Source organism: Bos javanicus, chromosome 6 (assembly GCF_032452875.1).
Source record: "Bos javanicus breed banteng chromosome 6, ARS-OSU_banteng_1.0, whole genome shotgun sequence".
NCBI lineage: Eukaryota > Metazoa > Chordata > Mammalia > Artiodactyla > Bovidae > Bos > Bos javanicus.
The window spans coordinates 110,483,195-110,496,755 of NC_083873.1; the positions used below are offsets into that span (position 1 = coordinate 110,483,195).

At 44.2% G+C, this 13,561-nt stretch overlaps 1 protein-coding gene across 9 annotated transcripts in view; it reads left to right on the forward strand.

Annotated features, from left to right (window-relative positions):
- The first annotated feature begins 208 nt into the window (after positions 1-208).
- The window catches only part of CPEB2 (cytoplasmic polyadenylation element binding protein 2), a 68,943-nt gene continuing 55,590 nt past the window's right edge, over positions 209-13,561 (forward strand). For 2 of the 9 annotated variants that reach the window (XM_061420844.1, XM_061420847.1), the window contains exons 1-3: positions 213-2,182; positions 5,075-5,356; positions 6,129-6,218. In XM_061420844.1, coding sequence (XP_061276828.1) covers positions 515-2,182; positions 5,075-5,356; positions 6,129-6,218 — 2,040 coding nt within the window. In that variant the 5' untranslated portion in view covers positions 213-514. Of the gene's footprint in view, positions 2,183-5,074; positions 5,357-6,128; positions 6,219-6,926; positions 7,088-13,561 lie in introns of those variants that run through there. The other 7 variants (XM_061420842.1, XM_061420845.1, XM_061420843.1 and 4 more) reach the window with 6 other exon arrangements.

The following is a 13,561-nucleotide window of genomic DNA, read 5'->3' on the forward strand; positions in this document are numbered from 1 at the left end:
CCGGTCCAACCGGCCGCTCCTTTTCCCGGACGCGGGGGTAGCCTGAGGAGACGCGGCGCTCGCGCTCGCGCTCCCCCGCGCCCTCCCGAGAACGCGAGCGCGTCCCCGGCCCTCATCTGTATATTCATAAAAGGCGGGGTGGCGGGGGAGGCGGGGCAGTGGGGGTGCGGCGGCCGCGGGCCCGCGCGTGCCGGGACGCACCGCGGGGGGCGGCGCGATTGTGAGGTGGCGCTGACGCACGTTCCGGGCTTCTTAAGCGGCCTGGGCGGCGGCGGCGGCGGCCGCGGCGGCGGAGCCCGAGCCGGTCTCGGGAGGTGGTGGTGAGCGCCGCGAGGGGTGACGGGGGCCGAAGTCGGTGCCCCCTGGCTCAGTCACGGTGTCCCTCTCTCACTGACTCCCCCCGCCCCACCTCCTTCCACCACGGCCGCTCCGCCTCAGATCCGGCGGCTTCTTAGGCAGGGCGGCGGCGGCGGCGGACGGGGCGCGTCTCCTCCCGCGGCCGCCGGCCTGATAAATGAGGGACTTCGGTTTTGGGGTGCTGCACACCGCCCCTCTCCGAAGCAACAGCCCCGGGTCCCTGTTCAGTGGCGGGGCGTACTGTCCCTCCGCCGCGGGACCCGCCGCCCCGCTGCCCTCCGCCACGCCCTTCGGCCCGCTCTCGCCGCCGCCGTTGCCTGTCACCGGCTTTTCGGAGGCCGCCTCCCCCTTGTCGATCCCCCTCGGCTGCGGCGGCGCGGACCGCTCAGCTGCCGCCGCTGCTGCCGCTTCCTCTTCCTCCCCGTTCCTGGCGCATCAGCAGACCATGCAGGATGAGCTGCTGCTGGGGCTGACACAGCAGCCGGCGCGGCCGCTCTCGGGGGCGGCGGCCACGGAGAAACTCCCCAACCACCACCCCGGCGGCGGCACGAACGCGGGTGTGACCCACCTCCTCCCCTCCCAGGACTTCAAACCGAGTCTGCACCACCCCTCCTCCTCCTCCGCCTCCTGCTGCTGCTGCCGCCGCACCTCCTCCCCGCAGGACTTCAGTAAGCGGCAGCAGCAGCAGCTGAGCAGCCAGAAGAGGAAAGAGTTCAGCCCTCCCCATCTTCCCCACCCTCCGGACTCGAAGCCGCCGCCGCCGCCGCTCCACTGCCCGGGCCGGTTCAGCCCGCCGCCGCCGCCGCCCGGCCAGCTCCTCCAGCCGGCGCCGATCACCCAGCGCCAGCAGCCGCCGCCGCAGTTCAGCCTCCCGCACCCGCAACACCTCCCGCCGCAGGACTTCGCCCCGCGGCAGCGCCCGGCCGACCTGCCCCCGCTCCCGCAGCTCCAGCCTTCGCCGCCCGCAGCCTCGCGGCGCCGCCACGGAGGCGCGGGCAGCCCTCGCAAGACCCCGGCCGCGGGCGAGGGCAGCGCCGCCGAGCCCCCCAATGCGGGCTTGGCCCCCTCGACGCCGCCGGTGAACCCCGCGCCGGGCTCCATGGAGTCTCCCAACCACCCTCTGCTCAACAGTCCCAGTAACCTCCTGCCCGGCGGGGCGCTCGGCGCGGGCGCCTTCAGCAGCCTGCAGAGCCCAGACCTTCCGCACCCGGGCGGCGGCGGCGGCGGCGGCAGCGGGGGCGGGGGGCCCCCCGGAGGCGGAGGGGGAGGCGGCTCCGCGTCGCCGCCGCTGCCCGGCTTCGGCACCCCCTGGTCGGTGCAGACCGCGTCGCCGCCGCCCCAGTCCCAGCCGCCGCCGCCGCCCCAGCAGCCGCCGCCGCCGCCGCCTCCCCAGCAGCCGCCGCAGCCGCAGCCGCAGCCGCCGGGCTCGTCGGCCGCCACCCCGGGTGGCGGTGGCGGCGGCGGCGGCTCGCTCAGCGCCATGCCGCCGCCCAGCCCCGATTCGGAGAACGGCTTCTACCCCGGGCTGCCGTCGTCCATGAACCCGGCCTTCTTCCCGAGCTTCTCGCCGGTGTCCCCGCACGGCTGCGCGGGGCTCAGCGTGCCGGCGAGCGGCGGTGGCGGCGGCGGCTTCGGGGGCCCTTTCTCGGCGGCCGCCGTGCCCCCGCCGCCCGCCATGAATTTACCTCAGCAGCAGCCCCCGCCGCCCGCGGCGCCGCAGCAGCCGCAGAGCCGGAGGTCGCCCGTCAGCCCGCAGCTCCAGCAGCAGCACCAGGCGGCGGCCGCCGCCTTCCTGCAGCAGAGGAACTCCTACAACCACCACCAGGTAACGGCGGACGGGCGGCCGCCCGACTGCGTCGCGGGGCCCGGGAGACCGCGGGCGGGGCGGCCGGAGACCGGGCTCGGCCGAGCGGCCCCGAGGAGCCGCGGCGAGGGCCGCTCGCCCGAAGGAGGGGGACGCGGAGGGCGGTGAAGGGCCACGGGACTCGGGCCGCCGGCTGGGCAGGAGGGCTGTGGCCACCGTGGGCTGTGGGGCTCCGGAGGCCGGCCCGGCTGGAAGTGGCCCCGGCCGGGCGCCCCCTCGAACGCCCCGGCGCGGCGCTGGAGGCTGGGGCCGGGGCGGAATGGCGTCCGGGCCGGGGCGGCGGGCGCCCGGGCGCGACGTCCCCTCCGGTCCCACGGAGCGGGCAACCCCGGGGCTCCGCCGGCGCCCCCCTGGCCGGGCGGGCGGCCGGCCGACTAGCCGGTCGGCTTCCCCGAGCCCGGGAGACGCGGCGAGGCGGCCGGGGTTCGGGGACCGAGGGGCCGGCGACGCGGGACCGGCGGGCTCGGGCGGCGGCCTCGGGAGGAGCGGCTGTGGGAAGCGAGCTGGGGAAGGATTACCGGAGGCGACGCGTGTGGGCAGCCCGTGAGCCTCCGCCGCCGTCCAGTGGGGGAATGGGCGGAAAGGCCTTTTTGCTTTGGGGTTTCGTTCCTCCTGAATTGGCCGGAGGGAGCCGTCGCGGGCGAGGCGGTGGCCGCCGCACCGCCTAGCCCGGCGGGACCCGCGTCGGCGAGCGGCCGCCGGCCGGCCCTCCTCCCGCCGACCTGCCTCCCTCCCCGCGTGGGTCGGCCCCCCGAGCTGTCAGATGGCTGAGGAGATCCGTGCTCCAAGCTTGTTTCACTTTCTGTGCCTCTCAAGGTTTGGGTAATATCTTGTAGGTTTTAAAACTAAACGAGCCTGCGATTAGTGTGTTACCTTGAAGAGAAGACTTTTCCTTTTTTTTTTTTTTTTGGTGGCCTTAATCTTCTCTTGAAGATTATTTTAAGGGGGTGTATTTTGAGGGGGTAGTGTAGCTATGAAATCACAACGGGCAGGTTATTCATCCGGGTCCTTTCTGAAATTCAAGGACTGTGTTGTTATCCTGTCAGGACAACGTCTGAGTGACCGCTGGGTTGGTTAGTTGACATTGAAAGAGTATTTTGTTGTTCTTTTTTTTTTTTAATCTAGTCAGCATTTATTAAAGTGGTTATTCTGTCTAAGGCCACTTCAGTGATTAAAGACTGAGAAGCAAAATTGGACCTTAACCTTAAGTATTAACTGATGTAACTTTTTCCATTGACGGGTTAGTTTTTAAGGATTAACCTTTTCAAGAGGTGACTACTATCTAAATTAACCCAAGTAACAGTTAACAGTCTGTTTAAATTAACCAGAATAACAGTTAACAGCTTTTGTTGAATCACTCCACTGGTTTCTCCCTGAGAAAGGAGAATGTGGCCTGTAAGAGTTGAAATTAACTAATTTTGAAATAATATGCCACTTTTCCATGATTTACCTGATCTTGAAGAGCTATCTTTTGGATGTCAGGGTCTTTCTTTTTTAACTGGAAACCTGTGGCGACGATTATCAATAGGTATGTTTGTGTTCTTGAGGCCGTGGACTATTATTAGAAGACTGTATACAGAGATCCATATTTAACAGTAATCCGCTTTTTGTCAAACAGAAGGGTCTCGCAATGGAGTGTAAAAGGTCACCCAACTATTAAATGGAATTTTAGATCACTGCAAGAGAAGTTTGAGTACTGTGTCCATGAGGAAAGTAAGGCCCTCAAGAATGAGGGATTTGTCCATGGACCCTTAGCTATGCTTTTGAAATATGTAGAGGGGGAAAGGGTAGTATATATTCATGGTTATGTTAGCATTAAAAAATGTTTTTAAACAGGTACTATAGACCAGGTTTATCCAAAAAATAGGTTTAAGAGTGTTTGACTTAACAGTAACTTATTAACTTATATAGTAACTCTATGACCTATACTCCCTTTGGCTCAGTGTTACCACAAAATTATTAAATTATAAGCTTATTGACAATATAATTGCTAGCAATTAATACTCTTCAAAATCTACAGTTATAGCCTCTTGGAGAATTTTTCATTCTTTGATGACTCAACTTTTTTTTGCCATTGGTTCTGTTTTGGAATATAATTTATTTTTGAAAATGGATGACATTAATGGAGACATGTATTATTAAGATCTCTACTAGAATGATCAAAGTACATAGTCTTCTCAGTGTATCCACCTATGGATTATAGCAGATAATAACAGTTTCTTGGATAGTTAAGTAAAATAACAACTACAAAAATTTCAAAGAAAGTACATTAAAAGTGGAATACAATATTTTAAAAGTTGAATACAGTGCAAAAAAAAGAGAGAGACATTTCTTGTATTTTCTCTATCCCCCAAAGGCATTTTTATTCCATTCTATAGAATAAAGCCAAATGTTATTAACCACTTCTACAGTGATCATATTTCACTCATATGATTGGTATATTTTAATAAATAAAACCCTATTTCTAGTGGTATGCTTAGCAGAATATGATTGCGTAAAGATCATAGTATAAGTTATATCTTTAAGGATCTTCAAAGTTAATTTCAATTTTTATCTTTAGTTTTTTTTCATATCTGTCATGTATATGGCTCTCTTGAAGGGGAAAAAAAGTAACTGCATGGTTCTATTTTAGTAATTGTCCTGAAATATCTGCTTGATTCATTATAATTTATGTAGACGAGAGTACGAAAAGTCACCTAGCATTAAGTGAATATGTTTTCATATACAAGATCTCAAGTCTATTAAATACTCATTTTTTAAAAGATTATATGAACTCTTAACTCAGGCCTAGGTTTGGATTTCAATTATAAACTCTTTAAATGCCTGTAACTTAAATAGATGTGTTTTCCCCAGCCTCTTCTGAAACAATCTCCTTGGAGCAACCATCAAAGCAGTGGCTGGGGCACCGGAAGTATGTCCTGGGGAGCGATGCACGGCAGAGATCACCGTAGAACTGGAAACATGGGGCTTCCAGGAGCTATGAATCAGATATCTCCATTGAAGAAACCGTTTTCTGGTAATGTCATAGCACCACCGAAATTCACTCGCTCTACTCCATCACTGACTCCAAAATCTTGGATTGAAGATAATGTGTTCAGAACAGACAACAATAGTAATACACTCTTACCCTTACAGGTAAGAATGGTGTGTAAATGGCCTTGTTTCTAATGTTAATCTTTCAATATAGGAAATTGGGTGGTGGTAGTAGTAATAGTATGATAAAGTTCATGGATTAAAATGAGAAAGCTCTAATGTTTAAGTGTCTATCACAGGATGAAATACCTATACAGAGAAAATGAGACTAAAAAAAAAAAATTCTCTAAACACATAATAGAAAACAAGCTTCATTAAGTATAGAAAAACCCTGCTGTATTTCTTAAATTCATATTGAAGCTTTTTAATTGGCAGCTCCTTGTGAATGCCTTATTAATCTTTAACAGGCCACCAAAATGAGTTTCTCCTCCAATATAGCTAAACTAAAATATTTAGTAATTGTTCATGAATTTGACTATGATCAGCTGTATGTATATTCAAATATAGTTAGTGCAGCTCTGATCAAGGCAAAATAATATTAGGGTGTTTTACATTAAATTCAAATTTGTTCACTGATTCAGTGACTTTTTCTAAATGTGGCCTAATATTTATGAGGATTAGACCTTTTTTCAGACCTTTAATATTTTGTTGATATTTTAAGTTAATGAAGTCCCCTTATATTATCTAAAATGAGGATATCTTTCCCTTAACACTGTTAGAGGATGGAACAAAGATACAAGATAGAACTTTTGATTGTTTTGTTTTTTTTTTTTTCCTTTTCATTCTTTGTTCCTTTTTTTTTTTTTTTTTTTTTGTGGGTGGGTGTGGGGAAGAGAACTGCTTGTTTCTGATGAAAACTTCTATGCTATTGAAGGTGAGATCTAGTTTGCAGTTGCCAGCTTGGGGCTCAGATTCACTCCAAGATAGTTGGTGCACTGCAGCCGGAACATCCAGAATAGACCAGGTAGGCTGCACAGTGTGTACTTACCAGGATTTTGGCTAGGGGCTTAGTATTTGTATTGTGAGTAGGATTTAGTATGTACTTTTCAATTATACTTGTTTAAGCATATGTCAGAAAGCGTGAAAGCAACATATTTTTAAAGGATCTCTTAAACTATTTAAAGTGCTTCGTTTTTAAATTTGAAAGTAACTCATAATCATTTTACATTTCCTGAAAGTAATTGATTTGTTTTTGGAAAAAGGAATCATATACCCAAGTGCACCTGACTTTAAACATCAGTCAAACTGAACACCTTTTATCTCTTTTCAGAATCATTTAAAGTGAACATATTTTATGTCTTCTCAGAATCATTTGCAGTTAGGTATAAAATCATATGTTTAACATCTAATCGTACATTTAATAAATGTTTTATAGGATTTTTTGGCAAACTTTTTCATGAAACATGCTGTATTTGTCTTGAGATATACTTCTAAGAAAGCCCTTAGTTCAGTTTTTCACCTTTATAAAAAAGTTTATTGTATTTCTCTAAATTTTGTTACTGCTATTATGCACTTCTCTTCTCCCAAATAATCAGTTCCTTATAGAAAAGAAACTGAGTCAAACATCTGAGAGTCAAGTCTTGGTCGAATCACCTTCAAGTCCTTTATGGTTACAAAATGCTGTCTCTCTTCCTGCAGATGAAATTTGAATGCATACTGGGTACCAGGTGATGAGAATAATTTGCAGGACAAGTAGAACACTCAGTCCTCAAAAAAGAGGATTCTTTACTACAGAGCCCAAGCTTGAATGACCATAGACTTGACATTGTGGGAGTCCAGTGAATGGAGCTCTGTTATCCGTAGTTACTTTATCAACATGAAATGATTTTACAAGTAAGGACTGTATAAACAGATTAATATTACATTTGAAAATAGCATTCTAACCGGGAGGGTTGGCAGTAACTTCAGTAATCAGCCATTAGCACTTGTTTTAAATAAGTCCACCTATTTACCAAAGTAGTCCTGCCAGAATCTCCAGTTAGAAATAAGTATGCATCTCATGTAATTTGTAATTTATTATCTTGTTAATGTTGCAATGTAATCCATCTATTTCTACTCTCCTCTCTTCTCCTCTCTTCTTCTTCTAGGCTATATTAGTGGCATTTTCAAGTTATGGTGTTCAAATTAAATACATAAATGCCTAGGAGATGGTATGCTAGAAGAGAAAAACTGGTAATTATTTTGAAGGTGGCAAGGGACATGTTTTTAGACAAGAAAGGACATAATTATTTGAAGAGGTTGTACCAGGAGGAAGCAGGAGGATATGTGAGGGGGGTGTGTAACTGTGGAGGAAAAAGAAGACAAAGATGTCAATGAGGATCCATGGGGGTTGGGGGGCAGATGTTGAGAGATTAGGTTATTAAGATGGCTTCAGTGGGTAGAAAAATGCTGCAATAGATAGAGGTCATAATGAAAGGGGAATTTTCAAACTGGGCTCTGCAGAGGTGCCCATGGGACTCCCACAGGATGAGGGCCATCAGCCCTCCCACTCAGCTTCTCTGCTCTTATCTATGCCCTTAGGATTTAAGGTAAATTCACTTTAGGAAAAGGATTTTGATGCATAAGGATAATTTTTTTTATTTTTATTTTTTGGTAAATTGTTGAGATATTGGCAATCCCTGTGGATTCCTGAGCCTGAGATATGAGGATGAAGTTGAAGAGAATGCTAAAGAAAAAGATAGTGGAAAGTGAACTGACCTAGAAGAAAAGGAGACCTGAAACCTGAATCTTCTTCCTCTCACGAGTTTTTTGACATTGGATGACACAGTTTATGGGCTTTCATCTCTTTGGGTCATAGTTTCCCTATCTGTAAGAGGAATGTCTAGAACTAGATCCTGTAAGGCCTTTGTAGCCAGCTCTTGTGCTTTCTTTCATCTATTGTGGCCACGTCTTTTGCTCCCTGCTTCCTTATCCCCCCTCCTTTATTTTTAGAATACAAGGGTCTTGCTTTATTTGAGGGGCAGGGGGAGCAATGGGCATTGGTCCCAGGCGGTGGACGTACCCTGTATGACATCCCACCTGGCCTTAAAAGCAATGATGTTTTTTCTTTGAGTACCCTAAGGGTACTTATTATACAAAATTTGTTCAGGGTTTCTCTCTTTCCATAAAAGGTTGAGGTATTTGAAGTTGAGGTTCTTAGAAATACAGCAGCAGCTACAAACTAAAGCAGCAGCTGCAATTGGTATCTTAAACAGTTGGGTAGTTCCTCAATATTTGGCAAAGTTAAAATTATAGAAAATACTTAGACACTTAAATATCTGGGGAGATTATTTTCATTTCTGATGTTTTTTCATCATATACAATATTTTTATACTAATACATTTTAGTTAACAAATAAAAACATTTAACTTTTAAAATTTCCTTAAGTCTCAAATTGATTTAAGTCTAAACTGTAGTAAACCGTAGAACTAAAGTCTTAATTCTTGTACCTGGCCTAACCTATACCAAGAATGGGACGTGTAACGGAATTTAGTAAATGGAAAAGAAATAGTTTTGTACATTGGTTTTATTTCAGTTGTATGTAAAATTTTCAAATTGGCATTTCCTTATTTAAAATACTCCCTCTTTTTTTAATCAAAACACTTCAGATTAAAAACTTTTTAAAAACAAATATAAATTGTTATATTCATTTCTGAGTTTAAAATGAATGTATTTTTTATTAGTTTATTTAAGGCTAAATATAATACTACTTTTGTTTAAAATGCTATTAGCTACTCTTGCTAATATGCTAAGTCATACTCAAAAGTATGAATTCTAAATTACCTTAAAATTGAATTTTTAGGCAGATAAACAGGCTGCAGTATATTTATTCATTAATACTGGAATATTTTCAATGGAGAGTAAATATACTAGGAGCTGAGGTTATTACTTAGTTTATATATAGCATATCAGTTTTTTGTAAACAAACCAACACCATGCTTTTAAAACTGTATTATAGCCTATAAAGCCTGTGAGAGTTGGCCTGCTCTTTAGCTGAATGTGTATATATATTTTTTTCCAGCTCTAGACTTGGAGTCTTATAGATGTTCTCCCTGCAATTCCTGGGAATGTACATAAACTACCTTGAATTAACTGAAGATATTTTTTGCTAATCTTTAATATCCAGGCTATTATGATAAATGTGATGTGATAATCTGGGGACCTCTCAGAAAAATATATTCTTTGGAGACTTTATTCACATTATACAAAAAACAAGGTCAAGTCCAAGTTTTCATTTAATGAAACGTTCCTTAAATTGTGATTCTTAAACTAGATGAGTTTATAGGGACACTGGTAGTTGTGAAACTATCATACCTACTGAAAATAAGGTAGGATGGGATCTCGTTATCTGTGCTTAAGATCCTTTTTATGTTTCCTATCTGTTCAGTTCTTTACTTGTACTTGATACATTCTTACACCAGGTATTTTTTTTACTTACCTTTCCATTTTATTTAACCATTGTGGATACTAAATTAGCTTTGGCTATTTGGGGCTTGATGTTTTCCCCCCCAAATCACTGTTACAGCTCTTTGTTGAGGATTAGAATAATAAAGGAAGGTCAAGAAATGTATATTCATTGTATATGCAGTAGTGCTTTACCCTGGAGATATGTCTAGAGAGATACTGTTCTTTGCTTTTGAGAAGATGAAAGTCCAGTTGGATGAATAAGGGATATCTCTGTGTGAAACAACAGAGAATCAGATGGGAGTGTATGAGATTGAGAGCTACATTGCGTACTGAGGCAGAGCAGTACAGTATCTGATGCTCGCTCAGTAAAGTGCAGTAGCAGAGTATAATCAGGAGAACTCAACACAAAAATACAACAAAAGTTGATATTTCTACTTAGGCAGAAGAATATATGCCCAAGCCATCTGGTATAACTTTAAATATGATATAGAGTTTTTCTATGGGCTTCTCTTGTGACTCAGATGGTAAAGAACCTGCCTTCAATGCTGGAGACCCAGGTTCAACCCCTGGATCTGAAAGATCCCCTGGAAGAGGGCATGGCAACCCACTCCAGTATTCTTGCCTGGAGAATCCCATGGACAGAGGAACCTGGTGGGCTTTCTATAATCTGCCTCTTTTTTCATAGGGAGGATACATCATTGTCAAAAGGAAAAGCTTCTATTTACCTACCTCTTTTGAAATAATAAATAGGGTTTTGATTGTGTCAAAGCAAAAATACAACATCCCATAAAAAAGTTCCCTTTTAAGTAAGTTTAAGTTCCTTTTGTTGTATTTTAATATCACTGTTGACCACATTAGTTAACTTTCAATCAATGTTCATAATCTTTCCAGGTCATCCTTTTTAAAATTAGAATGACTTTGTTCTTTCTGTGTTTTTTAGTCTTTCTAGGAGTTCGTTGTTGCTTCCGTAAGTCTTTGTGGCAAATGTTTGTATTTAAAGACTGTAGCAAACTATCAGAATATAAGAGATTGTTGTTTTTTTACCATTGTGTTCTAATTTTTGCCTGTTCATTGTGGGATACTGTAATCTCAGTTTCTGAAAGCCCATTTAGTTGGTTCTTTGCCACATAGCTTTCATATTTCTGCAGTAGATTTGGATAAACTTTTTCTGGTAGATTTTTACTTTTGTGAAGTATTGGCTGTTTTCAAATAACCATGTAGTAATAAATGTAAATTACATTGCTGTGATTTCCCATCTTTTTATGATAATCAGTATTCCTGTGTTTATGATAACTTTAAAATGGATTCAGGATTTCCATTTAGCTTTTGAACCAATGGGAGTTTACATGAACACAATTTGTTCTAATGTCCCTGTTCCTGAAGAATGCATGAGTGTTTGTCTTGTAACCAAATATTTTTTTTTTCAGCAGTTATATTTTAATCCCCACACTTTACTTAATGGAATTATCTGTATCTTTTTTTAACATGACCGACCTCCAGGTTCCATTACCCAGAAAGTAACTTTTGCGAGGTCATGAGCTCTTTGCCTGCTCAAGGCTATTTTGTATTTGGTGATTTAAAAATCATGTGGGCTGCAGCTGATGCTTAATAAAGTATAACTAAGTTAATAGTTTTAAAATAGCTTGCTGTTTTCTTTGCTGAAATAGGAGTTTGTTTCATGATGAAAGACTTGATATGCAAAGGAAAATAAGGGACTTTATAAGTGGGCATCTCACTGTTTTAGTTGGATATAGGTATTAAAACTAAAGCTGTTAATACATGTGGCTTTTTTATTTTAAAAATAAGAGTTGCCAGAGTTGATACATTTATTGAATAACTTGCTTGTATATTTTCTCTTCATGCCTTAAATATTATCCATGGCCCGTTGACAGTATGTATAGGATTCTGCATTAATTTTGCTGTGCTCTAAAGCAAAATCATACTCCTTGGAATGGAGGTAGAGGCTGGCCAAATAAATACATAAATCAAAGTTGTATGGGAAATGCAAATTTGGGTGGTATTAGTTACCATTAATTAAGTTCATAGGTTGACTGAAGACAGGTCATGTCTGATTCTGTTCAGAAAACATAAGCCTGAGAAGATAGCCCTGAACCATAACACATTTCTTTGTAACAATTTAAGATCAGTAGGCTATAAAGTATCTATGTTATATTCCATCTTAGAACCCTTTGATACAGCACACTTTTTTAAGATTTTTGTCATGACAGTTTACTTTTTAAATTCTATATTTTAAATACATTTTGGAGCTTTGAATATAATATCTAATCTTTTATTGTGTGGTTGGAAATTCAAGTCGACAACAAGGTCACATTATTACCTGATACTTGTCTCAGTTTAGTTACTTAACATTTTGAGTACTTAGTCTATGGAAGATTCTGAGATTTGCAGTCCTTTGTAATTACCACCTAAAAGTGCAGTCTCTGAGCTCAACTTAAACTTTTGCAGCTTTTATGGTAAAGATAAATACTGTTCATTCAACAAACATTTGAGAGATAGTTATATTCCATAATTAGCAGGTCCCTACCCCTAATTAACTTAGAAATTCATTGACAGAGGCAGGAAAACCAACAAATTAGTTATGAACTCATACATGGAAGCACAAAAGATGGACATATTTGGATAGATTACAAAAATTGCATGTCATTTCTGCCCAAGTTTTTCTGTATCCCAGTTTTATTTGTTATATACTACTGTAAGTCTTTTGCTTTTCCATTATTTCTATTATTTTTAAAGTGGACTTTAGACATCATCTAGGTTGATGCGATTGTTTTATTTTCTTGAAGATGGAACAAAGCCTAAAAAGGTTAAGTAGCTTCAGGTTAAGAAGCGCAGTGCTTCTTAAAGTGTGGTCTTTGGACCAGCAGTCTCAGGATCACCTGGGTACTTACTGGAAATAAAATTCTCAGAGGCCACTCCAGACCTGTTGAATCAGACCTATTGAATCAGTTGATGAGTCCCAGCAAACGTGTATGTCTGACAAGCCTTCCAGATATTTCTGAAGCATGCTTAAGTGCAAGAGTTGCTGTTACAGCTCAGTGACTGTGTGCCTCCATCCCCAATCAAGGTCATTGTTCTAGGGAACACCTATTACTGGTGGGTGTGTTACATCTCAGGAGTCTAAGGCAAACTAAGTAAGGGGTGCTAATGTAGGTAGTGATGAAGCTCCAGCAGGATCTTCCAGGTCTAGTATTCTTTCCATCGTTCACTGTTGCTTTGCACAGTTTTGAATTCTCTGACAGTGACTTGTTTAGTCTGCAGTGGTGATCTCCCACCCCACCCCCGCCCCCCTCAAAAAAAAAAGCTTGCAACCTTCATTGAAACGTCAGAGGAGAATTTTAAAAAGTCAACATACTCTAAGAAAAGCTTCTTATGTTTTTCCTTGGCTTTCTAAAAGAGTGGTTCTGGATCTTCTCTGGATTGTGGACTCCTTTGGAAAACTAAGGAAACCATAAACCTTTTCAGGAAAAAATCACATATACATGTCCATATGGAGCATTACATCATCTCACAGGTGTCATGGTCCTTGAAGCTCAGGGACCTAGGTTAAGAAGTGCCTCATTCTGATTTCTGTGGAGACTTTTTCCCCCAACTTTTCTGGTTCTTCCTTTCCTTTTTCTGTGTTCATTATTCTTTGAGAATTGGAAGTGGCCTGCCTGGTCAACCTTCCCCTCATTTACACACAATGCATAAGCACCGGGTAGGGTACACACTTAAACATAAATGAGTGGGGTTAACATGGGCATAATTTGGGAACAGACTGCCTGGCAATTAGAGGGGCACAGGCCAGGGCTTGCTGTGGTGGCTCCCTGTATATATTTGTTCAAGTTTATTGAATGTATATTGAACAGAATACAATATAAATAAATGAACATTACAGAATCAGATTCCTTCTAGTAAGCA